A 26,013-nucleotide genomic window follows, 5' to 3' on the forward strand; every position below is an offset into this window, starting at 1 on the left:
ACGGCATGAAGTCGTTGCGCGTGAGGTCTTGACGGACGTCAGATCCATCCAGGCTGAGGCTTGGGTCGTTGCGACACTACAGCCTCCTTCCTCGTGGTAGGGCGGCCGCGCGGTGCTCCAGGCATCGGGGTCGCCGACTCGTCCGAGTTGGCTTTCATGCTCTTCTTCGCCCGTAGACTCGCGAAGCCCGAGTCTCGCGAGCCCCCTTCAGCCTTGCCTGCCTCGTCTTCTGCAATGTCACGCAGAGTCGTGACACTGCGCAAGGAAGTACTGCTAGCATTACTCAGCCCCCGGATGTGCAAACCGAGTGGCCCAGGCGACGTTCTAGCCTGGCGCAGGCGAAGCTCGTCATTGCACAGCTTGGAGAGCTCCTCCAGGTCAAGGTACCGTGCCTCGTCCCGCAGCTCTAGAAGCGCTTCCAGACGGGATGTAGAAGATCCTGACAACTGGACCGCCCGCGGAAGGATGGCAGGGCTCTCCGGCGTGGAAGGAGGCGAACGGAGGTACGACAGAATGTGCGCGTATCTGCCATTGTTTCAATAACGGTACGTTCGCTTATACAGCAGAAGTACTCACGGGGCGCTTGGTCTATCCAGGAATACATGCATGGTTGTCGCCGCCTGCGAGAGCAAGCCGGAAGAGGCGAGATGTTGGTGGAAGATGGAGTTGAATGAACTGTCCGCCTCGCTGACTTCGGAGTATACCGAGGTCGCGTCAGAGTCACGCCGGCGTGCAGGTAACAGGTCTTTGAGGAACGTGGACAGGAAAGATGGACGTGACATCAGCGTGCTCAGCGTGGTACGGTGCGTCATCGTGCTTGTCTCGAGCGACACAATAACCTTTGAGGGGTCGACATGGCCAGTCAATGGAGGGGAGAGCAGGAGAGCGTCAAATGGAGCCTGAGGAGGAGAGCAACTGAGGTTCGTTGGAAGAGCTGGAACGGGTGGACAATACTCCGAAGGCTGCGGGGAACGCGTTTTCAGTGAGGGTCGGAGGGGACTGGCGGTCAGGGTGGCAGGCGACTCCGGACTTGGCGCGTACGTGGATGTAGTGGAAGACTCCGAGACAGAAGGCGAGATGGGCGGGCACTCTGGCACTGGGCGCGTCGGACGCGGTGGCGTATGTGACCGTGGGGGCTCCGTGGCGATGGGCGACTCAGCAGGGATGGGAGGAAGCGGTGGACTCTCCGGCCGAAGTGGAGGATCCTGTACGCCGTCGCCGCTCTGTGCATCGTCTGGAACTTCATCCTCGTCTGATTCCAGCTCTGTGCGGAATGGCGAGAAACACCTACTACCCGTCAACGCCTCCTGCGGGGTCTTGACGATCGTCGCCCCAGTACCCAACGTCCCACTGCGATGCGTGGCGAACGCGTCGAAGCCCTTGAGGAACCTGGGTTCCGAGATGCGGACGGGTTTTGAGGGTGCGTAGGGAACAGAGTGCGTGGAGCTGTTCGTCGAGGTACGCGTCAGCCAGTTGCGTGGGCTAGATATCGAGCCTCCTCGCTGTCTCGGGGGCGTCATCGGTGGGGATGCCGGGCGGTATTCGTCGATAGGAATGGGCTTTGAAATGGTGGGGGGAGAACGAGAAGCTTTGGCGCGCTGCGTCTGCATGGTGAAAGAGGAAGAGGTCGAAAATGAAGAACGATGTCCACAAGGTCGTCAGGAGGGAGGTATATGAATGGGAGTGCGCCTCAGGGGCCATTATAGGCGCTGCGGACGGGCGGTGCACAATGGAGGACAGAACAAAAGGCGCATGGCCGCCTACCCACAACCTAAACACCTTCCTATTTGGCCACCAGCCCAGTGCAAGCGCCCGCCGCCTCCATAGGCGCCCCCATTGACCGCCCGCTTTTTGGTCGTCCTTGTCCCTCGCCTCGACGACGACCGCGTATGCAGGCAGTGGCCCCAGCAACCGCGAAATTCCAGCTCGCTGTCCCCCACATCCTCGGCTCTGTCTCACCGGGTCTCGCAGCCCTTCATGCCGCACGTGCGCGCAGGCTGCATCCGGCCGACGCGACCTTGCGGACTACGCATTGCCCAGCATGCGGCGCGGGATATCTTGACGGGGGAGGCGAGTACAGGTCTGTGCGCTCCAATGACAGGCAGAGGCGCGTGAACCGCATGGACAAGACACCGCCTAGGAGATCCCTGCACATGTTATGCGGGGTGTGTGGACATCGTGAAGAGCTGCCTATAGAGCCAGAAGGCGCGTCCTCCTTTGTACCGCCGAGGAAAAGAAGAAAAACCGTGGCCTCGAATGCCGACATCCCCAACCTTCCCAACGCCAACGCGGTCGCAGCGAAGTCCGGGGAAGCTGTACATGCGCGAAGTGAACCCAAACCTGCTGGTCTGGCAGACAGCCGTCAGTCCCAGACCAAGGCCGGGCCATCGAGGTTGGCCGCTGCTTCAGCTGCCCCGTCCCAGAGCACAGCTGAACGCAAAGGCAGCAGAACTACCGACGGCTCACATAACACGCCCGCAACCATCGCGCGCTCGAAAGCACGGCTCAAGAAGTCTACCGGGCTGCAGAATCTACTGGCACGGAATCGTGAGAAGCAGGAGCAGGAGAAGAAGGCTACTGGATCAGGATTGTCTGCTTTCTTGCAGGATCTAGGGTAGCAGGATAGCATAGCGTAGGTATTTCGTAGATACACTTTCCTTCATGGTACTTCAAGTTGCAAAGAACTCACGTTCGTTCACTGTTCGCATTGACAGTCGCGGCGAGCGATCAACCGCCGTTAGAGATGACATGATCATGAATTTTGTAAGGGACATCAGCATCGTAGAAACATCCAAAACGTACACAACCGCGCTTGAATACAACGGCGGACAACAGCAGGACAGCAGAACTGCAGGTGAGGGTGCCGTAAGAGCGTGACATGAGGGGGAACATGAAGGCAATCATCCAGCATCAACAACATAGGGACTTATATCGTACAACCACGCTGAGCCCGCGGGGTCACAACATTGAGAAGGAACGGAGAACGAATATGGAGACACGGGCAATTTACTTGTACTCGGCCCTGTGGTCAGCGTAGGGGTTGACACTGTAGACCTTGATAACCGGAGGGCTCTTGGTGAGGTCAGCCGTGACGATGACCTGCGTAGATGATGAGTTACTGAGCGAGCAGAAGAATGCGTCGATACGTACCGGCACGGTCTGAAGCTCCTTGATCTCCTGGATTTTGTGACCAGCAGAAGTGGTACGCAGGCCCTCGAAGCGCGGCGCGACTCTGCTCTTAGAGAGCTGCCTCTGCTTCGACTCAACCCCGTCGTCCTTCTGGCGGTCATCACGCCCGAGCACGATCTCGTCCTCGCCATCGTCTTCATCGAAGAGCGCCTTCTCGTCGTGCACAGACCTGGACGCGACCTCCATTTTGAGCGCATGCTGCTCCGCGTTCTGCTTGACGTTCTTGAGGTGCTCGTCGTCGCTGTTTTCGGCGAGCCAGGTGATAACGTCGCGGTTGGACCAGTAGATCTGCAGCGTGTGCGTGTGTTCGTCGTAAACGTGGTTCTAGATGGGCGTCACTCGTGAGCATTAGACACGCGACAAATGTCCGATTCACTCACGTCGATGGGCATCTGGTCAACGTGTACCCTCTTCTCGATACCGAACTCCGGTACAAGAACATCGAAGGCAGCGTCGAGCACACCCACAACCTTCGCCTCACGAATGACCGGCCCATAACGCTGGGTCAAATCATGGATCAAGATGCAAAGGTACAGGTGCGTCGACTGCTCCTGTGCCAACTTGGCCGAATCCCGCTTGCTAGAAGTTAACAGAACGTAAGTCCACGAAGAGTTATGATGATGGACACACTTACATGTTGCACTGCTGAGCAACCTTCGCAACAGCGTCGCGGTCCATGGTGAACTTAGGCTCTGAACCACCCTGAAGGATGGAATCCAGCTGGCGGTGGACAAGAACGTCCGCGTACCGACGAATCGGAGAGGTGAAGTGAGTGTACAGGGGGATGTTGAGAGCGTAGTGGCCATATTTGGCGATATCCAGCATGCCAGCGCAGAAGTACTTGGCCGTAGAGGACGCCTTCCTCAAGTAGAGCTCCAAAGTCTTGCGAGCACTGGGGTCGGTGACCGTCTCCAAGGATCTCATGAGCGCCGCAGGAGAAGACACATCGAGCTTGAAGCCCATACGCGCCGCACGCTCGACGAACGCATTCTGCAATAGCGTAAGTCATTGCTAATCCGTATCACGTAACATGGGTACGTACAAGTCTCCGTTCAATCGGTGCGTCGTGACGACGCAGGAGAGCTTGCTCAGTGAAGTGCACCGCAACTTGTTGCGCAACAGCGGTGTTGGTGAGCAGCATGAACTGTTGCATGTGAATGGTCAGGAACATCTCATATGCTGATGCTAAGGTTACTGACCTCCTCAACCAGGTGGTGGGCATCACCACGCTGGTACTGAGCGCAGTCGACGGGCATGCCGTTCTCGTCCAGTTTGAAGGTGAGCTTCAGCGACTCTGTCCTGATGCAGCCGTCCTTGTAGCGACGCTCACGGAGCTGGTGAGCCAGGTCGTTGAGCACCTTGAGATCCTGTACGTAGTCGGAGACGTTTTGCTCCGGAGCACGCTCGAACTCGGGGGTCTGTCCCTCGAGCATGGCTGCAGCATTTTGGTAGCTCAGCTTCGCGGACGACCTGTTGTGTCAAACGAGTAAGAGATGGTAATAAGCGAGTGTCGTGTCCAAAGACCTACTTCACGACAGTCTTGCCAAACCACTTCTTCACAACCTTGGCATCCCGAGTCATGGTGAAGATGACGGAGAATGCCAGGCGATCCTGACCCGGAGTGAGACTGCAGAGCTGCTCGCTCAGAGCAGGTGGAAGCATCGGGACCGCACGCTGCATTAGGTAGACACTGGTAGCGCGCTTGCGGGCGTCGCGGTCCAAGGCAGAGTTGGGCTTGACGAAATGGGTAACATCGGCAACATGGACACCAATGTCGAAGGTGCCGTCCTCGTTCGCTTTCACGGACAAGGCGTCATCGAGATCCTTAGCAGTGTCGGGATCAATCGTGAAGATGCGCTCGTTACGGAGATCCTTGCGAGCATCCAGCTCATGGTCGGGGATGCTGGGAAATCACGAGTGAGTCCATCTCTATCGTTGACATCACACTCGCACGTACCTCCAGGGCATAGGGGGGAGGCATTTCAAGACGTTCTCGCTGAACTCCTCGGTGGGGAAGTTGCAATCCTTGAGGAGAGCGCTCGTCTCGACCTCAATATCACCAATCGGTCCAAGCTCCTCTACGAGGGTACCGAAGGGGTGAAGAGAGCTGATGGGCTGTACGCAATGTCAATCAACACATCATGGTGTGAGACAATGGGACCTACGTGTCGCTTGATGCAGGCCACGAACAGTTTGTTGGCGTAGGCCTCCGAGTTCAGGACGAAGTCCGCGGGAGCTTGTTCGGTAGGAATGGCAATAAGAGGAACACGCTTGTCAGTAGGCTTGAACCAAACGATCTTGGGCCGCTCGATCTGACGCCGAGGCTCATCGCCCCTGTCGCCCTCCCTCTCGCGACGTTCAGCCTCCTGCTTCTCCTTGGTCGCAGCCGAGGAGGGCCGAAGGAGACCCAGAGTACCGGAGAACAGCTGACCAGGCATACGCTCTACAACGGCGACGACGTGACCGGCGAACTGAGGTTTCACTTCATCGGTGACCCTACACAGATCGTTAGCGTGAGTATCAACTAGGTAAGGGAGGAACGTACTCCTCGTCTTCGAACAACATCAGACCCTGGCCTTCAACTTCGACATCGTCTTTCTTCTTGTCGTTCTTGCGACCGGCCGCGCCCTTCAGGTCATAGGCAGAGTTCTCTTCCTTCTTACGCTTCTTCTCCTCCTTCTCCTTCTTCGTGCCCCACACCTCGTCGACGTCCAAAAGCTCTACAGCAACGATGTCGCCTTCGAGGGCGCGGTTACGGTCCTTGGATCCGCAAATATAGATATCGGCGTCCAACACCTCAGTCGCGACGTACGCATCAGAGCGATTGCGCTTGTTGACTCGTAGGATACCAACGACGAGCTTGCCGGCGGCAAGGAGCGGAGGCAGGGAGGCCTGAGGAAGGTAAGGAGCGAACAGCGACTTGCGCTGAGGTTGGTTGGACTGTTGCTGGAGCTGAGATTGGAATTGCTGTTGCTGCTGTTGGAGAAGGTTCATTCCACCCAGGCCGAGACCCATCATATTCGCCGCCATCATGTTCGGCAGCATATTGGGGAAGCTGAACGAAGCCATCTTCTGGTGATGACCGCCTGCAGCAGCTCGGAATTGTTGGAGGCTGTTGAGCTGCGCCTGAGCCTGTGCGAGGTCAGCCGCGAAGTTTCCGTTCTGCATACTGCCAACGCCTCCGTCTAGGGAATAGAGTCAAAATACATGCGAACAACAAACTTGAGCGACGTACTGATGCGCCAGCTCGAATCGTTGCGTGCGTGTCCGCCTCCGCCGGGGGCCGCAAATCCGTCGTCGAATCCATCAGCGCTCTGAGAGAAGCCTAGGGCTCCCAACGCAGAGCTTCCCGACTTGTTCAGGACGTTTACGCTGTGACGCCGGCCGTGACCGCGGGGAACGCCAGAGGGTTGGCCATCCAACCCCATACCGAGGTTCCCGAATTGACCCATAGCAGCCTGCGGGCCGCCGAAGGGGTTCATGCCCATTCCCATAGGAACGGTGCTGTGCACGCGACGGTGGACATTGGGACGTCCAGGTGCTAGACCCGGAGTCTGAAACGAGAGGACTTGGTTGGAAGCGAGCTGGTGCTGGTACAATGCCGCCTGCTGTTGCTGCAGGGCCTCGATCTGGTTCTGGAGAGCAATCTGTTCGATGCAAGTTTCGTCAGCATAAGACTGATTGCGCCTGTCGATACATACCTGCTCGGCCATGATACCAGAGATCTCCGGCCCGCCGTCGTTCTTCCTCTGGTTCATCTCGCCAGCGGGAATGTCGAAATTATGCTGCTGCGCTTGTTGTGGGAACTGGAAGCCAACGTCCTCCTCGTTGATGGGAGGGCCCATCGGCGAGTTGACACTCTGGCTAGGGCGTCGCCTGGCGCCAAACATGAACCCAGGTGCGAGCTGCGGACGGCCAGTCGGCCCGACTATCTCTCCCTCCTGGGCGGCAAGCGCCGCAAAGCGGGGAGCGGTGAAGCTCTGCGACAGCGAGCGACGTTGGTGACCCGCAGGATACGCGGTCTCGGTAATCTCTCCGTCTTCCACGGGGAAATTGGTCTGGCCTTCCTCGACGTCCTCCATCATGGAGCCCAAGTGAGGGGAGTACGGGTTGTACGCGGGGTTGCCAGTGGTGCCTAAGGATGCTGCCTTGCGGTGCCTAGGCGGCTGTTCGTTCTGAGCGGTGGGGTACGCGTTCGCACCAGGCTGGAAGACGGGTGCGTTGGCGGGCAGATTGGAGGTATAAGCGTTAGGCGTCTGAGAGGGGTTCGGGGTCGTCTTCAAGTCAGCAATGACCCTCTGCAGGGACGACAGAGCGTCGCTGTTGTCCACGACGGTCGGAGGAGCAGGCGAGTTAGACTGCTGCTTCGGCTGAGGAACGTTGCTGTTCGCTTTGTTACCTCCCTGGCGACTCTGGGCAGTCGACTGCCCCTTGCGATGGCCATTGGAGCGCGCATTACTCCCCCCTTGCGGCTTGCCACGTTGCTCAGTCTTCTTCTGCTCGTTGCCCTTCTTGGACTCCGAGCCGGAATCGGTGCCCGTGGGAGCATTGGACGGGCCTCTCTTGTTGGTACTCTTGTTGCTGGCCCCGGACGACGGCCTCGGGGCGTTTGCATTCGCGTTGTTGGCACTTACGGAGGCCGTGCGCGAGGGGTTGCGCTTCCTACCGCCATTGTTCTGGCCACCACCGGCGGAGGCAGGCTTCTTCTCGTCCTTCTTGGGCGCGTTCTGCTGGGTGGAAGGAGCGGCTTCGTCGGTCATGTCGTTCGTGATGTATTGGCTGTGTGGTCCTTGTTTGAGTCGTTATGAGCTGTTTTTGGGCTTTTCGTGTTTCTGACGTAGTTGTGATACTGCGGGCTCGCTGTTAGACTCGCGACATACGCGGCCTGGACAAACGCACCAGGAGTTGGTGAAATGAAGACGTGGGGGATTTGCCCTGGAGGGCCAGTGGGTGTATATGGGAGTGGTTGCCTGGGTAGGCGGGGAAGGGCAGAAAAGCTGGCAGGAGTGAGCTTATCGTCGCAAGAGAGCAGCGCGCAGCGAGCGCGACCGGGTATATCACCAGGCGGGGTAGCACAGGATCTTCCCACGCCCTCTCGCTGCGCCGGAGTCAAACACCTCAGCCTGCCTCAGCTGAGCGCATTGCAATTTCCCGGGCTCGCACAACAGACAGATGTCTGATCCTGCAGGCACATCCAGCCGGCTCACAGCCGCAGTCGTATGACGTTACAGATGTGGAACAGTGAGGGAATAGCATTATAGACTGTCCTGCGGTACTCTAAGTACTACCATGCCAGACTCTATTGCGCAAGTTTCTGAATGATGGCAGAGGTGTATTCCTGCGTCGTCGCCTTGCCTCCCAAGTCTCCCGTGATCGACTTGCCTTCCGCGATGGTCTAGGCACGGGATCAATTAGCTGCGTTTCTGGGTAGAAACAAAAATGACTTACAGAAAGCGCCGCCTTCTCGATCTTCGAGGCGTACTGGTCCAGGGACATGTGCCTGCATAGGTAAGAACCAGTTTAGAGGACGCGGGAGAAGCAACAACAGCTTGAGAACGCACCGAAGCATCATGAGTGACGACAACAGAAGCGCGGTGGGATTCGCCAATCCCTTGCCTGCGGCCCGTTAGCATGGGGAGACGACAACTACAACACGTGTGCAGACGTACCAGCAATGTCTGGCGCTGAACCATGGACCGCCTCGAAGATCGATGCGTCCTGCAATCTTCCTTCAGATGGTAGCAGAATTTGGAAAGTCAAGACCACGTACACGGCCGATGTTCCCGGAGGGCGTCAAGCCAAGACCACCAATGAGGCCTGCACACATGTCCGACAGAATGTCACCGTACAAGTTGGGCATCACCATGACCCGGTCGGCGTACGGCTTCGGGTTTTGTACGACCTGATCGTTACGTCAGTATGCAGTAGAGCTTGCCTCGCATACAGCAAGCGCACCTGCAGGCAGACACGGTCCAGCAAGTCCTCGTCGTACTCGATGTTCGGGAACTCTTTGGCTACCTGTCGGCAGGCAGACAAGAACATGCCATCAGACATCTTCCTGTCAACGAGATCTCAGCACCCACGAAGCGAGTGAGATGACACGGGGTTGACATACATAATGTTGGCCTTGTGAACCGCTGTGACACGTCCGCGGCCTTGCGACTGCGCGTAGTGGAACGCGTAGCGAGCGACACGCTCAGAAGCATCCCAGGTGATGAGTTTGATGGACTGGACGACACCGTCCACTATCTATCCCCTCGCCTGAGAACTCTCTCGCTTCAAAGTTGCATGCGCGGACTCACTTCATGCTCAATGCCTGAGTACTCTCCCTCGGTGTTCTCACGGATGAGGACAGTGTTCACATCGTCGTAAGGAGTCTTGAAGCCCTTGATGGACAGACAGGGACGGACATTCGCGAAGAGGTTGAACGTCCGGCGCAATGTCAAGTTCAAGGAGACATGACCCTTTCCGACTGCGAAAGCATTCAGCGTCGCACTGGGTCGCGTACCAAAGCAAGCACATACTCGGTGTAGCCAGCGGGCCTGTGTGCAGTTGTGAGACCTTCTCATCATACAGCAAGATTGTTTTACGAGCGCACCCTTCAATGCCACCGTGTTCTTCCTCACAGAGTTGATGGCCGCATCCGGGATCACTGTCTTCCCTCCCTTCAGAATCGGCGTGACGCTGACCTCCTCCCATTCAATGGGGACCTAACAATATTCTCCCAGATGCCACTTCCGATACACAGCATCATCTAGCGGGACGCACCTTGGCGGCGGAGTAGATGTCCTTGACGGACTGGCTAATTTCGGGACCAATACCTACGGGAGAGCATTAGGTTACGGACGAGAGTATGACGTTGCAACGACGTACCGTCTCCCGGAATCAGAGTAACGGTATACTTGCCCTACGCAGGATGTTAGCGGAGATGGCTGGACTGCAGTACACTCGCACACTCACGTTGCTCCCCTTCTGACCAGCAAACGCGGCGGTCGGTGAAGCAGAGGCATACCGGCGGAAGGTCTGATTATTGCGCGCGTCTTGTGTTAGCCCGCTCCGACTCGCGTTCCCGGCTTTTCCACGTACCTGGGAGCTTGGCGCTGCGACCCGCGCACCACGAGCGAGAGTCCGGGAGGCCAACATTTTACAGATGGGGGATGGGGAGGCGAGGGGGAGGTGTTAAGAGATGTAGAGGCCGAAGCGGGCCCGAAAGCAAGTCGAAAAACACGGTGCACGTGACCTATGATGTAGACACCGAGGGCCGCTCACGCCCGACAACCGCGGTCCGTCCGACTCCGCGCGCGATGTCCATATGTTCGTCTCTCGCTAACCGGGGCGACCGCCGCAGACCACCAGTATTGCCCACCTGTTGCACACTTCCAAGCGACGCATACACTTAGACTGGATTGCCCCTTGGTGCGTCTACCGTGACTGCGCTGAAGATGTCCAAAAGCTCGCATGCATTTGAGCGAGCATAGAATATAGTACAGCGCCACAGAATGTCCACAAGTAAAGCATGAAGGTACGATAAATGACCATGATACAAAAGCCGAGTCCACGAAGGATCTATCCACTGAGAAGCCCATTGAGTTGCTGCCGATACTGTTCCAGCGCCCTCTCCGTCTCTTCTTCGTCCACTTGTTCCTGCGCAGACTGAACGGAGTCAGTGGTATCGCACGGATTACTGGGGAAGACTCTCACAGGAACTTCGGTCTGTACGGTACCTGCCTGACCAAGCTTGCCATTTGTCAAATCGAAGAGGACCTTGTCGACTTCCTCGTCGGCCTCCTCTTCAAGCTCCTCATCGTCTTCCATCTCTAGGGTATCGTCTAGCATCTCCTCCATGATCCCTGCCTTGAGGATGCAAAGACGGCCCTCAGCATGATGTAACCGGAAGCACAAGCAAGACCGCACCTTCGTCATTTCCATACTCATCTCCCGCATTGTTTGACTAATTTGCGGTAGCTTGATCAAGGCATTCGAGAGCTTCATGATCTCTGTTGACTTCTGCAGCGAGCCAGTGACCTTGATCATGGCTTCAAGTGTTGCTGATGAGCAAGCTAGCTACCGCATGTAGAGTAGCCGTACATACCCATCTGCTGCATGAGTTGGTTATTGATTGACCCTAATCTCGCTTTGCTAACGGATAGGCGATCCTTCTGCTTGTCGCTGCGCACGACCTCCTTGGCCAGTATTCGCGCAGACTTCACATCTCCTTTGCCCGCGAGTTGCTTGACCGTTGCCCTCGCCTTGTTTGTGGCGGTATCCAACTGCGCTCAATGTCAGCGGTCGCACAGCGCACCAGCCGTAAGGATCGAACCTGCCTCATCTCCCTATCTAGAACGCGCTGCTCCTGGCGCAGCTTAGTCTGCCATTGTCGTACCCGCTCTTCTGGTGTTGGCCCATAGAGGAGTCTGTTGATAGTCTGCATGGTGGTAGGGGCCTGGGGCGACCAACCGCGGTGTCACTGTGCGGTAGGGGGAGCGCGCGGTCACGCGGCCCACGTGCTGTGGGACGCGTCGATCGCGGTTCTTGCGCGATTCGGCTCAGAGCCTCAGACGACTCTGACGAGTGTTTTGCTCCTGACCGCCGTGTGGTCAGCCACGGAGGCTGCCTGCCAGACTGCTATATAATGCGCGAATGCCGACTTGACTGTCCTCCCACAACTTGCTTTCTACGGTCTGGTACCGCTACTGCTTTCTAAGTCGCTGGTCGTCTGCTGCTATCACTACCTTCCATCTAACATCTCTCTTGTCTGAGCTTTCGTCCACAATGTCTCTGCCTGTGCTTGCGGTCTCTGCATCCTTGGCAAGTCTTGCGCTTGCCGACGTCATCCCCACGGCTCCGGGCCCAAATCAGACGTTCATAGCTGGTTCTAACTGCACTCTGGAGTGGGATGCTGACACCAGCGGGACGTGGAAGAATCTGTCCATAGGTCCGTTGACTCGCCTCCGCTTCGTCCTTCAGGATGTCTGACCTCGCCGAAGAATTGATGTCTGGCTCCAACGACAATATGTCTGCCGTGACCAACGTCGCATCGGGTTTGGACGGCACTGACTCCAGCCTCTCGCCGTACAACTGGACTTGTCCCGAGGTCGACCCTTATTCTGAGATCTACTTCTATCAGGTACAGCGTTGGCAACTGACATGATCAGGCGGCTGACACATTTCACAGTTCACAAACGGTGGCAACGAGTCGGACTCTCAGTGGACAACTCGATTCACGGTGAGTGACACTGGCTAGTTCATTTCCCGGTCTCTCAACGTTCCTGCAGATTGCATCTCCGTCGAACACAACCGTTTCCCCGGCGTTCTCGCTGCAGCTCAACGGCGACCCGGTTCCATGGGGTGTCGGTGTACTCGCTTCATTGAACTTGACGAGCTCGACGTCTGCTTCTGGCAACGCTACCTCTAGCGCACCGTCGTCTACTGCGACCACGGTGACTACGACTACTCAAGCAGAGCAGTCTGGATTGCCTGCGATCAAGAATGTAGCCCAAGCTACTGCGAGCAACAGCCAGAGGGATGCAAGCAGTCAAGATGGCGACGATGGGGATGATGACGACGACGACTACGATGATGATGGGGATGATGATGATGATGACGATGACGACGACGATGATGATGATGGCGACTACGACCGAGCCGCCGATTCGTCGCACAACAAGTCTTCCAAAGACAGCGATAACTCGGACTCGAGCAAGCACGGCTCCGACGAGGCTGACGGCGGCGACTCTGGCGACACTAGTGACTCTGGAGACGACACGGACGACGGCAACGACGGCAGCGACGGCACGTTCACCAGTACCAAAACGTTCCACCACATGCATGCCACGCAGACACCAGACTCTCAGGACAAGGAAGCCTCGGGTTCTAAGGCGACCGACGACAGCGGCGACGATGATGACTCCTCTATGGACTCCTCCACGTCGTCCTCCCGCATGGAGAGGCACCACAGCTCGAAGCTCGTCGACGCTATATCCACCCGTTCTGACAATTCTCGTGCTACCGCTACTGGGACCCTCGACCCCACCGTAAGCATGCCTCCGAAGGCTGCGAGAGTCGCCAATACCGATTCGGATGCGTATTTCTCAACCTCTTCCTCTACATCTGGTACAGAGGCCTCCGCGGCCACGGATGGGTTGAACGACGCCAAGTTGTCTAGCGCTGGTACACCTGGTATCTCGGCTGCGATGGGTCCTGCGTGGCTTTACCTGGTCCTCGCCGCTGTGGGCGTTGTCCCTCAGCTGTAATCATGGCATTTCATGAGCAGTAGTTGTGAGATTGAATGGAATACCGTATGCGTCGGACTGTCGTAGTACACAGAGAGCAATGTGCAGAGCGACGATTCTTGGTACAACATAAACATAAGTTACAGTCTGAGAGTACATCCACGATTATTAATGAGCTGTATGGGTAGGTGACTTCGATTAGGACGTTGCTGCTGTGGATGCGGCCACGGCTTGCTCCACCAGGAGACCAAATGCCTGAGGATCCATCTGCAAGGATGGATCAATGGCCGAGTCGGGAGTGGATTGTGATCCTTCGTCGGAGCCCGTTCCAGGCGGGGCCAAGCTCTGCGTCGGCGAGATTTGTTGCGGTGCAGCTTCCGCCGATGGGAGAGATGGCTGCATTTCCTGCTGTGAAGGTGCAGGCAGTAGCATTGGAGGTGGCAGACTGTCCATATCCCGCACCGCGAGGATGAACGGTGCGTGATCGCTGTGGGCACGCTCCTCAGGGTCTTGGAAGTACTCCGACTCCGTGACGCGGTCAGCGATAGATCGCTCGACGAGCGCATAGTCCACCCGCGCAGCGTCCGACCCTTGAGGCTTGCCCTTCGCGAACCAGCTCAACGCAGACCGGTCTCCATGCAGAGTGCGGTACACGTCCACGACGTCCAGCCCCGCAATGATGTTGTCCATAAACTCCTTCCGCGCGAGGGAATGCGGGTACTCCGTTCGCAGCCGAGGGACGCAGTCGCGCTTCGTGAGGGAGATGTTGAAGTCGCCCACGAGTACGAGTCGCAGGCCCCGCTGCTGCATCATCCGGCACTCCTGCATGAGCAGCTGGTTGAACTCGCGCTTGCGCTCGTTGCGAGTCTTCGGCGGGCTCCGCCCCGTCGCGTCCCTCCACATGTACTCGCTCCCGTTGAGCGCGTACACGTTCACCAGCGCCCAGCCGCTCTTCATCTCGAGGATCATGACACGTCCCTCTGCGTCCCAGTCGACCTCCCGCGCGTTTGCGATGTCGTCTGGGTTCTTGGCATATGTGACAACCCCGAAATGCCTTTGCCCGCGAGGCGCGCGGTTGAGCGACGTGAACGTGGTGTACTGTGGTCCATCACCCTTCCCGTTGGGCGCGTTCTTCAGGGATGCGATCCATTCTTTGTCCGTGTGCCGGGCACGGACTTCTTGTAGGCAGATAAACTCCGGGTACCCATGTCTCGCGATCACGTCACGTAGCAGAGAGAGGTTGCTTGCAGGCTTGACTGACGAGGGTCCTGCTTTCCGCGGGGTAAGGTCGAGGAAGGGGACGGGTGTCTCGACGTTCCATGAAAGGATCTTGATCGTCCCTGGTGCGGTTGGCTGAGCGACAGAGGAAGGAGCCTCTGTACGAGACTTCTTCGCGACGGGTTCATGATCTGGGGCGGAACGGTTTTCGGTTCTGGTCCGCTTGCTCATTCTGCAAGCGATGTCGAATGAGGAAAGTGCTGAAGCACGAAAATGGCAACTTCTGCAAATACCTGGAGAGGGCGCGCGCGTACGCTCGCTGCACAACAGACAGGGGTACCAAAGAGGAGGCTCCGACAGCGGCTTGTGGCAGCGCTAACTGAGGGTGATGGTGGTCGGAGTGCAAGTATCCGGCGAGAAACACCAATGGATCAATGTCGCGCAGGTCGCAGCCACAGCGACTCAGGAGGCGCCTCGAGGCTACCAAACGCTCGCAGCGCGCGCAGTGACAGTCAATGGCCATGCATCGACTCCCATGAGATTACTGGAAATCGAATTAGTATCTAGGCTAATATACACTACGGAGACGATACAGCACAATCGATAGCATGTCGCTCTATGGCTATAGCGCATAGATAGGAAGAGTACAAAGTTCAGAGCTGTAGCTACAACAACGTTCGCTCGACGCGCCACGAGCCTGAGTATACGCCTCACAACACGGGACTACTGCGGATCTGGTTCACTAGCGACTCCCAGTAACTCCAGTCCGACCCGTCGAGGCCAGGCAAGGGCTCGGCGCCCATGTTCGGCGTCGTGGGTAACGGCCACCCCGTCAGGTCAGTCAACCCCGGTGTGCCCCAAGGCAACCGAGCCGAAGCACCAGTGGAGTCGTCCGTCGGTCCGCCGCTGAAGATGTTGCACCACTGATCGAGCAGTGTCTGGGCGGTCGATTCCGAGTCCATTTCTCCCGGAGGGCTGCCAGTCCCTGATTGCGAGCCTGAGCCGCCTTCGGTGTGTTGTAGGTGAGAAGGGATAGCGGTGGCATGAGTCGAGGGCATGTATGGCAGGTTGGCGAGAGGGTGAGTACCGATGGGATATGACGGGACGGAGGACAGAGAAGGCCCAGCGACAGACGGTGCCACAGGGTGCATGGCGGGCTTTTGCAAGTATTCCCGGAGGTTAAGGGTCATGTTCGGCTTCTTGGAGCTCGATGCCTCACCGTGCTGCTGAGCAGCATGCGCGGCAGCCTCCGCCATCTGTGTCGACCGCTCCTTCAGGAACTGAATGATGTTCACTTCCCTCCGAGTGGTTTCATCTGTTTCCTTTCCCTTCCCCTCGCGGCCTTCCAGGAAGCTATCCAGGACCGAGTGCATGTTGTCGGCGTCGTTCCCCCGTGGGTAGAGGACGAGGTAGATTCCACTGATCATGGCAGATTGGAATTCGCGATAAGCACTGGCTATAGGGTCCCGAGCTTCCTTAGTCGTCGTGGCTAAGAATGCCCGGCGTATCCTGTAGTCAGTCAGCGCAGACTCGAAGCAGGCCCTCCGCGAGCGCAAGTACCGGTCCGAGCCTAGCCGGCGTAGGAGGTAGGGCCTATTCAGGGTGATCCGCACGAAAAGGATTTCAGTCACGAGCAGGAAGCGGTGGATGGGTATGTACGGGTGAGACTGATCAAGAGAAGTGTCGGGTTCGATGGCGTAGTGCGGCGGAAGAGTCTGCATGAATTTCAGCAGCTCATCGTCGAGGGCAAGGACGTCGGAGTAGTGGTGCGCACTGCGCACTTGCTGGAAGTGGTGTGACATACGACCCATGATACCGGCGAGATGGTGACGTAGGATCATGAACGTAGACGGAGTGGGAGTAGTCAGAGGCAGCGGCTTCCGCAGATCCGACGTAACGAAGTCATCGACGTTGGACGGAGAATGTGTAGAAGTGTAATTGTCTTGGATCGCTATTGGCCTGCCGAGCACCAGAGCTATTGACCGGTCAGCGTGATACAGATGCGACCTTCATATCTGTCAGTGAAAGCTCAGGTGCACGACAAATTTAACATACCATATGCGCCGGCGCTTCTCTACTTGTACAAGGTCCATACCCTGCTCGAGCGGAATGAGACATTACGTTACGAGACCGATGTGATGAGACGCACCATGTCAGCACCATCACGGTGTAAACCAAGGGCCTGAGCGGTCCGGACGGCAGCACCAAGCTGATTCCAAGACTCTGTCATTCTGCGATCGAGAATGAGGAACCGGGCGCTCTGTGTCGCGTACAATGAGTAAGGCGCGCGACCGACGGACAACGTGCACCTACCAGCATGCGAGTCAGCACCATCTCGAAGCAGTCCGGCTGGATAGCCGCTGTGATGACCAACGCGCGGCGTGCTGCGATATTGTCAGTCGATACGGAAGTCAGCGCATCGTTCCTGCTCACAAGACCAATAGTATCGCGAGGACGTCAGCTTGCGCGAGCGCTCGTCGCCGCCAATGTGCTCAGGAGCCAATCGGATAGCTATGGAGAGAACCACGAATAGTAGCGGGAGGAACCGTAGATTGTTGGGGTTGGGCGTCATCCCCTCAGCGCAAATGGCGGAGTACGCCGTGCGGAAGTCTCGCTCTGGTATCGGGTAGCGAGTCCAATTGCTACATGCCGTGCGGTCAGCACGGGTCGCATGAAGACAAAGATAAGACGCACATAGCACTGAAGTAGTAGTCGACCAAACGGTCGGATAGATGGCGCGGAGGGAGTTCATTAATGAGTTTTGGAACTCTAGTGGGGGAGAAGCCATAGTCGGATATCAATAGCTGGAGCTTGTCCGCGGCGTTCTGGGGCTCGAGTGTAGCCAACAACTTGGAGTCTGGCTGAAAGATGTCTGCCGGAAGTTGAGACGCTGGTAACGTGTCTCCGGCGGATAGCTTCTCGACATGTTGCAGCTTCGCGCGGGTGAGCAATCGGGAACGGTGACGCACAGGGTGCTCGTACCTGCTCCAGCACAACGGGTGCAGCGACGCTTCCCGAAGCGCTTTTGCCAAACCAACGTCCGCTCTCGAACATTCCCCCGCAAGGATCCTCCTCTTCGGCCTGCGACCTGTTGCCATCCTCCATGGGGGAAGACGACCGTCTCCGCTCGCTGCCAATGTCAGGAGTGCCCGGGCTATGACTCCGGTTCCAGTATGAAGGGAGCGCGGTTTCCACTATATGTTCAAGGCGGGCGAGACGGACATGGACGTCCTGATCTGTCTTCCCCGGGGTATAGGCCTTGCATAGTTCTGGGACCTTGCGAGCTATACACTTGGGCGACATTGTCAATTATGTACGACCGAGGACACAGATTGTGACTTACATGCGAGCAAGGGATCTGCCTATCGCACTGCGATGGACACGGCATGGTCAGAGCCTAGTAGACACAGTAAGAGTGTAAGAGTAACCTTCTGCTTGCGGCGGTGACATTCGCCGCAAGAATAGCTGAATCTGTATGTTCAGCCACCAGTATGCCTCCGATGCGAGCGAAGACCGACCTAACCCGAGTGCGCGGCTTTTTGCTAAGACGGACATCCTCCTCCTCTGATTTTCTCCTCAGGCCGTTGGAAGGCCCGGGGGTGCCGCTGTCTGGAGTCATGCGGGAGGCGTTCTTGACCATATGGACGGGAGCTAGCAGTGCATGGGCGGGGCGAAGGGGACGCCTGGACTGGGTGGCAAGGCTGCTATAAGGCGTCAGGAGATGGAGGACGGGCTTAGGGAGCGAGTCTGGGGAAGCCAGGCTTGGCTGGGAAAGCTACTTAAAGAAGTCGCCCAGCCGCCAGCCAATCACAGCACTCGCGAAACGGCCCGAGGCCTGCCGATCACGTGGGGGCGTTTGCCCGAGTGGCTTCGCGTGCGCCGCGCACCGGGTCACTCTCGCCTCTCGTTACTCAGTCGCTGCTCCTGTCGGGCAGTCCGTACCCACCACGCGCCAGACGCCTCCCCGCACCGCCATGGAGGAGCCCCCGTGGAAGAAAATCAAGCTCTCGCTCGAGCGGCCGCACAAGGACGACGACGGCAACCCCATCCCCGTCCTGCTCGACATCACCGCGGACGGGCAGCACATATACGAGCCGTACGTGCATCTCGGACGCGTCCAGGCCACGCGCTCACCTTCTCCAGAAAAGAAGACGCGATCGCACAGGTTGGCGAAAACTTGCGTAGGATCTTCCTCGAGCGTGGTGTCGACTACTTCGATCGCAAGAAGGATGCCCCAGGCAAGGCACCTGAACAGAACGCATCACCGGAGGATGAGGACAAGCCGGACGACTTTCAGGGTCCTCGCCCGCCCATGACGACGGAGGAGCTCTACAAAATGCGCGTAGAGTTGCTCCCTCACCTGCAGTAAGTGTTTGGCTGAACTCAATCGCGGTCAGGTCAATTCATTGCATGCAGCATCGCCCTCGGTGAGATGACGCAGGCCAGGGACCTGCTGGCAATGCTTCTCTCGACTGCCGGTCCCTCCTCGGCGCCATCCGTTACTCAGCTGCTAACACAACCCACGCTGCCTACCTCCCAGCCGGCGCCGGCGCCGCCACCTCCATCGAACCTAACTGCCACTGTCGCTACAAAGCCGCCGCCCATCTTGTCTGTGCGCGCCTTCGATACACAGCTGGTCATCGGTGGCAAGGACAGGGCGCTTCGCAGAGCTGCTGACCTTTTTAAGTCCGCGGCCGAGAACATGGAGGCTGGAAGAGCCAGGAGCGAGAAGCACTGGCTCGACGCTCTGCGCATCAGGCGGGGCAACTGGGGTTTGGTCCCCGCGCCACTACCTCTGGGATCTGCGACCGGGAAGGGAGCTGACAAAACCTCAAAGGACTTCCTCGTGTCCTTCGGCCTAGAAGAATGTGTGTGGAATTCATGTCGCGCAAGGGTGACGCTTACGTTCATGCATAGCGCCTGCCGTCTTCCGGCGTCGAGCTATTGGTCGAATGCCGATTTTGGACACAGAGGGAAACAGGATAGAGTTCCCATTACGGCAGAACACTCGCTTGCGGGTCTCACTGAAGAGGACTGATGATGATGACTCTGAGCATGTGGTCACGAACACTTTCTCCGTGATGGAGGAGACAACCCTGGAGGAGTCGCTTCGTGCAGCGCAGATTGAGGTGGTAGAACAAGAGGTGTTCTCCGCCCTCATCAAGGAAGCAGGCAATTTGCCGACAGCAACTGCTAGGGTGTCTGAGCGGTCAATACTTATCAAGGCTGCTCCGGGAACTGAGCTTAGCATCCAGTTGGTGTGTACATTCGCGCGAAGCTTATTGCTCTAGCACTCATAAAATGCAGGTGGACAGCAACAGTGAGCAAGATGTGCAGTCCTCGAGTGCCGGGGCAGCAACATGCGACCTCATCGCCGCTGCTCTCCGAGTTCTCCTGCTTCGTGCGCACCACTACCTAAGATACGAGCGTATCAAACGCACCGGTTCTTTTCGCATGCCCGCCCAAGCCGCCATCCTCCAGACGCCGCCCATACTCCAGCCAATCATCGACCTGCTCCAGTACGAGGTGTTCTGCAACCGCGTACGTTCCGAGTTCGAGCGCATCGTGGGTGCCCTCCGGTGCGCGGGGGTGCCGGCGAAGATTCACTTCGAGGTGATGGCGGGGAGCGGGGAGGAGTTCGTCAAACTGGTCACGGATAACAAGCCCAAGCCAGCAGGCGGGGAAGCCAGGTTACGGATCGACAACCGGTGAGTGTGCCGGTGATCTCACGGCGATGCTCATCCCTGACCGACCACCGGCGTTGATAGGCAAACACTGCGCTTTACGTTCGTTTCACCGTCTCTGTTGATTGCGCACCTCCCACAGGCGACCCTGGGTATTGTATCGATGGCTCAACTGTCCCAGCTATTGGCTGATGAAGTAGGAATGTTCCTGCTGAAGCGAATATGTGATATCGGCACGGAGCGTTGCAGCGGAGTCAGCGGTGCATGGTTCGTCGATACGCTCACAAGCAGGAGTGTAGGGAAGTGGGAAGGTTGTGTGTTGTATGTGTTGAATGCCCTCCACTGAGTACATGGCCACTGACCCGACAGTATTTTAGGAATTTCCGTGTGTCGTTCTCGGACGATGCGACCCTGTTGTGCACTGCTACGAGAGTGGAACGTGCAAAAGGCCAGTTGCAGCCAACAACAGAAACGTATACGACCAAGCAACAGAATGACAGCACGCTTTTCGACTGGACAATGCACATCATTGACTCAGCACTACTGAAGCAACCCTCCCCTTCAATACCTCGCTCTTGACCCGTCTGACCCCCTTTCCCCCTTGCTGCTCATGACCACACGACATATCTTCCACACCCGAGCGCTGAACATATCTCACTGTAGCCATATTGTGTATCCTTACCTATACCATCATGACATCTTGAGTTTCACTCAAAGTCTCAGGAAATCTATACAACCGACTGAGAATGCGTAGCAATGGCATGGCATATCATGGCCCTGTCTTTTGACGATCATAGGCGACGCTCGTAGCGGGCAACATAAGCAGTGCATGTAGGGTAATAATGGTACGATGAAAGCGTCTACTCCTCGTCCTCCTCGTTCGCGCCAGCCTGGAAAGCCTCGATCTTCTCCTGGATCCTGGCCCTGCGCTGCTCGAGCGTGAGCTTGGGAGTCATGTGCTTCTTGGTCTCGGCCTTCCAGTCAGTGGTCTTCTCCGTGGGCTTGAAGGTGGGGTCCTCACGGATGGCTGCATAGGCGTTGGTGTAGATTTCCTCCATGTCCTCCGAGCCGACGCCGTCAGCAAGGTACGTCGAGAACTGCTTCTTGAAGCTGAGGAAGCGTGAGTACTCGAGGATCAATGGATACATGTGTTGGAGGACATACCGCTCGTCATCTTCCTCCTCGAGAGACTCCATGTACTCCGCAATGTGACCACCGAAGATGTACTTCTTGAGCACCTCAGCGTCGAGCTCCTTAGACTCAGCGTCGTAGCCAGGGAAACGCTTGCTGCTGTGGGGAATGTAGATACCACCATCGCTGGCGCCCTTGAGGGCACCAAACACACGCGAACCCGTCGACGTGCGTTTGAGGCCGACGTCCAAGTAGCACCTGAATGGCTTCGGGGAATCCTCCTCGTCAAGCGTCTCGGTCAAGGTGAGAGTGCCATCGGGCTCCGTCACACCCTCGTACTTGTCCGCGAGGCCGAGCTTAGTCAAAGCACGACGCGCGCAAAGAAGGCCAGTCGCGTATGCTGTGTGTACGAATCAGCAACTTAGAGCAGGCGGACAGCAAAATGGGCGTACCGGCAGACCAGTTGGTGAGACCGTGGTTGATGCCATATCTCGGCAGCTCCTTCGATCGTGCCGCGCAAAGGACGAAGTCACCTTGCAGACGTGCGTAGACGACCTGGACGAGGACCTCCCTGTTCGTGAAGCGGACAACTAGCCGGTACTTGGGGGCGTTGCTATACACAGCATAAGTATGTGGACGTCGCAAGGCGCATCAGTACGTACTATTTGTTCTTCGCCTGGGTGACAAGCCGCTTACGGGCGTAGTCTGAAGGAATGCTCAGAACGTGAAGTGCAGTGAATTGAGAGCCTACGCACAGTCAGTCTTCCCCTCTCTCCGGCGGCGGTACTTGACCTGGAACCGCGAGAAGTAGGCGGAGGACTTGACCTTCTTGACGAATGGCATCTAGAAGGCAGTCAGTCAGACATGCTGTCTTCGGTGGTGCTACATCCAGAAGGGAGGAGGTGCATCCATCGCATTCTGCTGCTTTGATTCGTGCACAGTGACAGACATTCGACCCTACGGCCTAGCAGAGTCTCCAGAGCAACGGGCAGAGCTGTACTCACCTTGAGGGGGACGTTGACGGCGTTGACGGCGACGATGAGCCAGTACACAGAACTGGGCACGGCTCAATTGGGTGCTTACGTAACCCATCCAGGCCACGAAAGGCAGCTTCGGTCGAGTTCGGCGCTTGTTACACCTTGACTCTTGCCTCGTCGCTCAACGCCACTCGTCACCCAGTGGCAATCCTTATACCGAGTTCATTCTCTCCAAACAACGCACACCAGAGCCACCATGGATCCTTATTCTTCGCAGAACTACTACCAACAGTACCAGCAGCAATCCACGGACATCAATCCGTACCACCAGCCATATCAAGGGCCCATGTACTCCGTCCCTGGGTCGTCGTCATCCGCTCACCATGCCCCTGTGCCAGCCAATGCCTACGAGTACGATGTCGGAATATTGGCTCAGCAGAGTGTCTATGTTCCGGGGGCGATGATCGATAAGCGCGGCGGAGCCGGTGGTAAGCTTGCCAAGGGAGGCAAGCGTACGACAGTCCTTCGCAAAGGCGGAGGAAAGGTTTGGGAAGACCAGACGCTGCTGGAATGGGATTCGTGTATGTGTGCTCAACCGCAGCATGCAGTCATATTGCTCATATATGCTTGGCCTTTTAGCTTGGTTCCGTCTCTTCGTTGGTGACCTGAGCAACGACGTGTCCGACGATGTGTTGTCGAATGCCTTCAGCCAGTATACGTCCTTCACGAAGGCGAGAGTCATACGAGATCGCTTGAGTGGCAAGGTAAGCTCTCATGCCTTGTCACCGTTGGCCATAGCTGACTTCTTGTTAGGCAAAGTTTGGCTTTGTGGCGTTCTCGGACCCGGAAGATTTCTTGAAAGCATGGAAGGAAATGGACGGTGCGTACCTGGGTGTCTGCTTCTGTTTTTTTTTTTCCAAGGACTGACTGTATGCTCTCAGGCAAGTACGTTGGTAACAGGCCTGTGAAACTGAAGAAGGCAGACAACAGCGTCAACCCGGTTGAGATCGGTCACCGCAAGGCCAGGCAACTGGAGAAGGAGCTGAAGCAGAACAGGCACAAACCCTACTAAGTTCTGGGAGGATGTATGACTTGTAATGGAGGCGAGGTGAACGTGTTCCTTTGGCGCTAGAGATGTTCGGACTCACAGTCCTTCTCAATGCTTCTTGTTGTTATTCTATTGTGGACGTGCATGAGCTTATGGTCAGTGTATTTCATTAACCGTTGTGTTGCGTGTCTGTCTGCTTTCAGTTCCAGGTTTCGCTTCCGACTACACTTTGGCCGTTTGGGGATAGACTTGGGCACAGATGACACACGTCATTCATTCGTGAGTGGGTTTGTCGATGTCTATGTTTATGCTACACTGTAACTCGGTGGAAATCTTCACGGGTGATAATGTTCGTTTCCCTCGAGAAATAGCTTCATCTACTTAATGACTGCTGACATGAGAAGTGATTATTTCCATTGTCCTGTAAGACACCGAAATGCCAAAGACTACAGAATTGGTAATGAAATTGAGCTTGCACTAAGGCCGGCTGGAATTGGAGAGTCGCTTCAACAGGCCTTGTGCCGTCGCGCCAGCAAGTCCTACAATAGTGTCGCCCACACTTTTCGCACTATTAACACTGCGAGCAACTGTCTCAAGACTACTCGCCGCGACACTCCATCCAACGGATGCCGGGTCTGTACGACGGGCACTCCCGGCTGACATCATGAGAGCCGCCTTGATGGTGTCCAACTCGTTCAAAACTTCTAGGCCGACGGAGCGAGCCCAAACGACAGGCTCCGCGGTAGCTGAGTACAGCTTGTGCAGTTTGTCGACGGCCGAAAGCATTTTGTGGTTCTCGAAGTACCGGTCCCGCGCGTATGGGGCAAGAGCTGTGTAAGAACCTATCGCAAAATGAGCACCGGTAAGTATCGGGTCCGGCAATGTACTCACCGACGTCACCGCCGTTTCGCACCGCCGTATGTATGCAGTGTGCCAACGCTTCAGCGTCTCCGAGGCCTAGGTTGAGGCCTTGCCCAGCCAGCGGATGGATTGTGTGCGCTGCGTCGCCGACAAGGACTGTACGCGCTCCGCGGCCCTCTCCGACGTACGCGTCCGCATGGCTCATGCGGAGCGGGAAGGAGGCGATGGTACCCTCTTGGATACTCGTAACGAAGGGCGGAAGGAGGTCCGAGCCTGCCGGCGGGATCCCGCCAGGAGCTGACCTTGAGAGCGCTGTTACGGAGTATGCGGTGCGAGGATCGACGTTGTGCGACTGTTCTCGCCAGGCGATCTCCTTGTTCAGTTCGTCCGATAAGAGCGTGGAACCGCCGGCATGAGCCTCCAATACGCGGTTGTGCAAGTATCGCATTGACACTTCGGGCAGGCGGAACGCGGCATTGATCATACCAGCCAGGACAGCCGGGTCCGACGCCTGAAGTGCCTTTGCGAGGGGAGGCTTAGTAGACCAAACCAAAGAGGAAGATGTATGCGAGAGCGGTAGGAAGGCGATGGGTCCAGTAGGGAGGAAGCGCTGGTATGCGACAGTGTTCGGAGGCTCGAACGCAGTGCGAGGATGATGGTTCATCGTCGCAACGATAGCCTGTGTGTCGTATGCCCACCCATACGACTCTATGCCTGCATACGAGCGTACGGGAGAATTGAAACCATCTGCGCCAACCTGCAGGACATGTCAATTCACCCATATGGCCAATGTATCTGCACGTACGAGGAGCCTTGCACGCAGAACACGACCATCAGAGAGATGGACCAGGGGCCAGCCGTTGCCCTCGCGCTCTTCCTTCTCAATCGACTGAACCTTCGTTCTGTCAACGATGCTGACACCGGGCATACTCGAGATATGACGCAGCAAGGCACGTTGTAGGTTGAGGTTCTCCACTAGTCGAGACATCTCGTCCAGGGCAACTCTTTCCGGTGTCATCATTTCTGCAGCAGAGAAGGCGACGCGAGCATCTGAGATTCCATCCCACACCTGTAGCAACGCCGGAGTCTCAGCGCGATTCGCAGAGGACTGCAGAGACCTACCTGCATTTCCTCGACTGGCGCTGTACGATCGAGCTGTACGTGCGACCATGCACCGATGTCTACCAAGACGTATGGCACATATAAATAGAACAGACTTCAGATGAAAGATACTCACCCTTCAAGAAGGCTCGGGACGCATTCGTGATTGAACTGACTCTGTTAGAAAAGCTGTTCTGAGCAGGAGCCCAGTCTCGGATTTTGGACAGGTCGCCCGCTTCAACCAGCACAACGCGGAGAGATTTAGATACCTCCGCTGAGTTTCCTGTATAAAGAGTTATTTCTCAAGTCCACAGCCGATCTGCCAACTTCAAGGATGTACCTAGAGCACTGGCGAGTGCGAGTCCAGCGGGACCACCGCCAACAATGACGACGTCGCTTTCTTCGGGATGGGCAGCTGAAGCAAGGCAGCGACGCCTGCTGTTCCTGAGCACCATACCGCCTGTTCTCGGTGTCGCCTTTGTTACATGGCGATACATGGCTTCCGGAAGAGAGGGAGGACCGGAAAAGGGAGGCGCGCATGACGTCCGATCGAGGACGCGAGCCGGACGCGT

At 56.9% G+C, this 26,013-nt stretch overlaps 11 protein-coding genes across 11 annotated transcripts; 4 read left to right on the forward strand and 7 right to left on the reverse strand.

Moving 5' to 3' along the window:
* Positions 1 to 38: 38 nt before the first annotated feature.
* C8Q71DRAFT_719840 (uncharacterized protein) lies at positions 39 to 1,610 on the reverse strand (the record flags this gene model as incomplete). Its single annotated transcript, XM_047921320.1, has 2 exons — positions 39 to 525; positions 577 to 1,610. The coding sequence occupies 2 exons, from the start codon at positions 1,608 to 1,610 to the stop codon at positions 39 to 41; spliced, it is 1,521 nt and encodes a 506-aa protein (XP_047785100.1).
* A 227-nt stretch (positions 1,611 to 1,837) lies between these two features.
* On the forward strand, positions 1,838 to 2,800 carry C8Q71DRAFT_39006 (uncharacterized protein). Its single transcript, XM_047918255.1, has 3 exons — positions 1,838 to 2,392; positions 2,447 to 2,632; positions 2,715 to 2,800. The coding sequence occupies exons 1-2, from the start codon at positions 1,890 to 1,892 to the stop codon at positions 2,616 to 2,618; spliced, it is 675 nt and encodes a 224-aa protein (XP_047785101.1). The 5' UTR covers positions 1,838 to 1,889; the 3' UTR covers positions 2,619 to 2,632; positions 2,715 to 2,800.
* Positions 2,738 to 8,263, reverse strand: C8Q71DRAFT_819808 (RNB-domain-containing protein). The gene is made up of 13 exons (XM_047926162.1): positions 8,089 to 8,263; positions 6,891 to 8,038; positions 6,425 to 6,836; positions 5,735 to 6,374; positions 5,355 to 5,685; positions 5,147 to 5,304; positions 4,718 to 5,092; positions 4,389 to 4,659; positions 4,232 to 4,333; positions 3,824 to 4,179; positions 3,570 to 3,768; positions 3,151 to 3,513; positions 2,738 to 3,099 (listed from the first exon to the last, which is right to left on the reverse strand). The coding sequence occupies exons 2-13, from the start codon at positions 7,947 to 7,949 to the stop codon at positions 3,007 to 3,009; spliced, it is 4,359 nt and encodes a 1,452-aa protein (XP_047785102.1). The 5' UTR covers positions 7,950 to 8,038; positions 8,089 to 8,263; the 3' UTR covers positions 2,738 to 3,006.
* A 151-nt stretch (positions 8,264 to 8,414) lies between these two features.
* On the reverse strand, positions 8,415 to 10,371 carry C8Q71DRAFT_732039 (mitochondrial NAD-dependent isocitrate dehydrogenase subunit 2 precursor). Its single transcript, XM_047922229.1, has 14 exons — positions 10,276 to 10,371; positions 10,150 to 10,212; positions 10,063 to 10,096; positions 9,958 to 10,010; positions 9,788 to 9,899; positions 9,714 to 9,731; positions 9,492 to 9,661; positions 9,305 to 9,438; positions 9,145 to 9,247; positions 8,960 to 9,091; positions 8,859 to 8,907; positions 8,751 to 8,805; positions 8,638 to 8,689; positions 8,415 to 8,584 (listed from the first exon to the last, which is right to left on the reverse strand). The coding sequence occupies exons 1-14, from the start codon at positions 10,330 to 10,332 to the stop codon at positions 8,489 to 8,491; spliced, it is 1,128 nt and encodes a 375-aa protein (XP_047785103.1). The 5' UTR covers positions 10,333 to 10,371; the 3' UTR covers positions 8,415 to 8,488.
* A 204-nt stretch (positions 10,372 to 10,575) lies between these two features.
* C8Q71DRAFT_732043 (vacuolar sorting protein Vps24) lies at positions 10,576 to 11,699 on the reverse strand. Its single transcript, XM_047922230.1, has 5 exons — positions 11,510 to 11,699; positions 11,282 to 11,459; positions 11,104 to 11,225; positions 10,891 to 11,043; positions 10,576 to 10,842 (listed from the first exon to the last, which is right to left on the reverse strand). Exons 1-5 carry the CDS (start codon positions 11,618 to 11,620, stop codon positions 10,756 to 10,758), a joined length of 651 nt encoding a protein of 216 aa, XP_047785104.1. The 5' UTR covers positions 11,621 to 11,699; the 3' UTR covers positions 10,576 to 10,755.
* A 43-nt stretch (positions 11,700 to 11,742) lies between these two features.
* C8Q71DRAFT_39113 (uncharacterized protein) lies at positions 11,743 to 13,531 on the forward strand. The gene is made up of 4 exons (XM_047918261.1): positions 11,743 to 12,124; positions 12,177 to 12,316; positions 12,365 to 12,415; positions 12,465 to 13,531. The coding sequence occupies exons 1-4, from the start codon at positions 11,962 to 11,964 to the stop codon at positions 13,440 to 13,442; spliced, it is 1,332 nt and encodes a 443-aa protein (XP_047785105.1). The 5' UTR covers positions 11,743 to 11,961; the 3' UTR covers positions 13,443 to 13,531.
* Positions 13,532 to 13,619: 88 nt separating this feature from the next.
* C8Q71DRAFT_826813 (uncharacterized protein) lies at positions 13,620 to 18,414 on the reverse strand (the record flags this gene model as incomplete). The annotated part of the gene is made up of 11 exons (XM_047926301.1): positions 18,158 to 18,414; positions 18,068 to 18,104; positions 17,983 to 18,009; positions 17,622 to 17,930; positions 17,334 to 17,572; positions 17,073 to 17,281; positions 16,953 to 17,023; positions 16,789 to 16,899; positions 16,695 to 16,735; positions 15,354 to 16,646; positions 13,620 to 14,922 (listed from the first exon to the last, which is right to left on the reverse strand). The coding sequence occupies exons 1-11, from the start codon at positions 18,277 to 18,279 to the stop codon at positions 13,620 to 13,622; spliced, it is 3,762 nt and encodes a 1,253-aa protein (XP_047785106.1). The 5' UTR covers positions 18,280 to 18,414.
* A 107-nt stretch (positions 18,415 to 18,521) lies between these two features.
* On the forward strand, positions 18,522 to 21,034 carry C8Q71DRAFT_732053 (subunit 17 of mediator complex-domain-containing protein). The gene is made up of 7 exons (XM_047922231.1): positions 18,522 to 18,735; positions 18,783 to 19,004; positions 19,056 to 19,507; positions 19,557 to 19,897; positions 19,947 to 20,347; positions 20,408 to 20,644; positions 20,701 to 21,034. Exons 1-7 carry the CDS (start codon positions 18,614 to 18,616, stop codon positions 20,900 to 20,902), a joined length of 1,977 nt encoding a protein of 658 aa, XP_047785107.1. The 5' UTR covers positions 18,522 to 18,613; the 3' UTR covers positions 20,903 to 21,034.
* On the reverse strand, positions 21,035 to 22,526 carry C8Q71DRAFT_732057 (uncharacterized protein). Its single transcript, XM_047922232.1, has 5 exons — positions 22,210 to 22,526; positions 22,117 to 22,159; positions 21,907 to 22,067; positions 21,488 to 21,854; positions 21,035 to 21,433 (listed from the first exon to the last, which is right to left on the reverse strand). The coding sequence occupies exons 1-5, from the start codon at positions 22,295 to 22,297 to the stop codon at positions 21,184 to 21,186; spliced, it is 909 nt and encodes a 302-aa protein (XP_047785108.1). The 5' UTR covers positions 22,298 to 22,526; the 3' UTR covers positions 21,035 to 21,183.
* Positions 22,527 to 22,687: 161 nt separating this feature from the next.
* C8Q71DRAFT_697332 (RNA-binding domain-containing protein) lies at positions 22,688 to 23,503 on the forward strand (the record flags this gene model as incomplete). The annotated part of the gene is made up of 4 exons (XM_047919959.1): positions 22,688 to 23,012; positions 23,071 to 23,195; positions 23,245 to 23,311; positions 23,373 to 23,503. 4 exons carry the CDS (start codon positions 22,688 to 22,690, stop codon positions 23,501 to 23,503), a joined length of 648 nt encoding a protein of 215 aa, XP_047785109.1.
* Positions 23,504 to 23,956: 453 nt separating this feature from the next.
* On the reverse strand, positions 23,957 to 25,896 carry C8Q71DRAFT_793842 (ubiquinone biosynthesis hydrox; the record flags this gene model as incomplete). Its single annotated transcript, XM_047925509.1, has 6 exons — positions 23,957 to 24,321; positions 24,371 to 25,097; positions 25,146 to 25,409; positions 25,463 to 25,521; positions 25,578 to 25,724; positions 25,782 to 25,896. 6 exons carry the CDS (start codon positions 25,894 to 25,896, stop codon positions 23,957 to 23,959), a joined length of 1,677 nt encoding a protein of 558 aa, XP_047785110.1.
* Positions 25,897 to 26,013: the final 117 nt, after the last annotated feature.

This window comes from Rhodofomes roseus, assembly GCF_022264815.1.
Source record: "Rhodofomes roseus strain CIRM-BRFM 1785 chromosome Unknown C8Q71scaffold_1, whole genome shotgun sequence".
Classification (NCBI taxonomy): Eukaryota; Fungi; Basidiomycota; class Agaricomycetes; order Polyporales; family Fomitopsidaceae; genus Rhodofomes; species Rhodofomes roseus.

What these genes read in the sequence shown, in the direction of transcription:
- C8Q71DRAFT_39006 (XM_047918255.1), top strand. Translation starts at nt 1,890, where the DNA reads ATGCAGGCAGTGGCCCCAGCAACCGCGAAATTCCAGCTCGCTGTCCCC. An exon ending in ACCAAGGCCGGGCCATCGAG is followed by an intron (nt 2,393 to 2,446) that starts GTTGGCCGCTGC and finishes ACGCAAAGGCAG; the next exon opens with CAGAACTACCGACGGCTCAC.
- C8Q71DRAFT_39113 (XM_047918261.1), top strand. Translation starts at nt 11,962, where the DNA reads ATGTCTCTGCCTGTGCTTGCGGTCTCTGCATCCTTGGCAAGTCTTGCG. An exon ending in GTGGAAGAATCTGTCCATAG is followed by an intron (nt 12,125 to 12,176) that starts GTCCGTTGACTC and finishes ACCTCGCCGAAG; the next exon opens with AATTGATGTCTGGCTCCAAC. An exon ending in AGTGGACAACTCGATTCACG is followed by an intron (nt 12,416 to 12,464) that starts GTGAGTGACACT and finishes ACGTTCCTGCAG; the next exon opens with ATTGCATCTCCGTCGAACAC.
- C8Q71DRAFT_732039 (XM_047922229.1), bottom strand. Translation starts at nt 10,332, where the DNA reads ATGTTGGCCTCCCGGACTCTCGCTCGTGGTGCGCGGGTCGCAGCGCCA. An exon ending in CTGGTCAGAAGGGGAGCAAC is followed by an intron (nt 10,097 to 10,149) that starts GTGAGTGTGCGA and finishes CATCCTGCGTAG; the next exon opens with GGCAAGTATACCGTTACTCT. An exon ending in TACTCTGATTCCGGGAGACG is followed by an intron (nt 10,011 to 10,062) that starts GTACGTCGTTGC and finishes GCTCTCCCGTAG; the next exon opens with GTATTGGTCCCGAAATTAGC.
- C8Q71DRAFT_732053 (XM_047922231.1), top strand. Translation starts at nt 18,614, where the DNA reads ATGGAGGAGCCCCCGTGGAAGAAAATCAAGCTCTCGCTCGAGCGGCCG. An exon ending in GTCCTTCGGCCTAGAAGAAT is followed by an intron (nt 19,508 to 19,556) that starts GTGTGTGGAATT and finishes GTTCATGCATAG; the next exon opens with CGCCTGCCGTCTTCCGGCGT. An exon ending in AGGTTACGGATCGACAACCG is followed by an intron (nt 20,348 to 20,407) that starts GTGAGTGTGCCG and finishes CGGCGTTGATAG; the next exon opens with GCAAACACTGCGCTTTACGT.
- C8Q71DRAFT_732057 (XM_047922232.1), bottom strand. Translation starts at nt 22,297, where the DNA reads ATGCCATTCGTCAAGAAGGTCAAGTCCTCCGCCTACTTCTCGCGGTTC. An exon ending in ACCCAGGCGAAGAACAAATA is followed by an intron (nt 22,068 to 22,116) that starts GTACGTACTGAT and finishes TGCTGTGTATAG; the next exon opens with CAACGCCCCCAAGTACCGGC. An exon ending in TCTCACCAACTGGTCTGCCG is followed by an intron (nt 21,855 to 21,906) that starts GTACGCCCATTT and finishes TCGTACACACAG; the next exon opens with CATACGCGACTGGCCTTCTT.
- C8Q71DRAFT_819808 (XM_047926162.1), bottom strand. Translation starts at nt 7,949, where the DNA reads ATGACCGACGAAGCCGCTCCTTCCACCCAGCAGAACGCGCCCAAGAAG. An exon ending in CTCCCCCCTATGCCCTGGAG is followed by an intron (nt 5,093 to 5,146) that starts GTACGTGCGAGT and finishes GTGATTTCCCAG; the next exon opens with CATCCCCGACCATGAGCTGG. An exon ending in TTTGGCAAGACTGTCGTGAA is followed by an intron (nt 4,660 to 4,717) that starts GTAGGTCTTTGG and finishes TTGACACAACAG; the next exon opens with GTCGTCCGCGAAGCTGAGCT.
- C8Q71DRAFT_732043 (XM_047922230.1), bottom strand. Translation starts at nt 11,620, where the DNA reads ATGCAGACTATCAACAGACTCCTCTATGGGCCAACACCAGAAGAGCGG. An exon ending in TGAGTATGGAAATGACGAAG is followed by an intron (nt 11,044 to 11,103) that starts GTGCGGTCTTGC and finishes TGCATCCTCAAG; the next exon opens with GCAGGGATCATGGAGGAGAT. An exon ending in CCGTACAGACCGAAGTTCCT is followed by an intron (nt 10,843 to 10,890) that starts GTGAGAGTCTTC and finishes GACTCCGTTCAG; the next exon opens with TCTGCGCAGGAACAAGTGGA.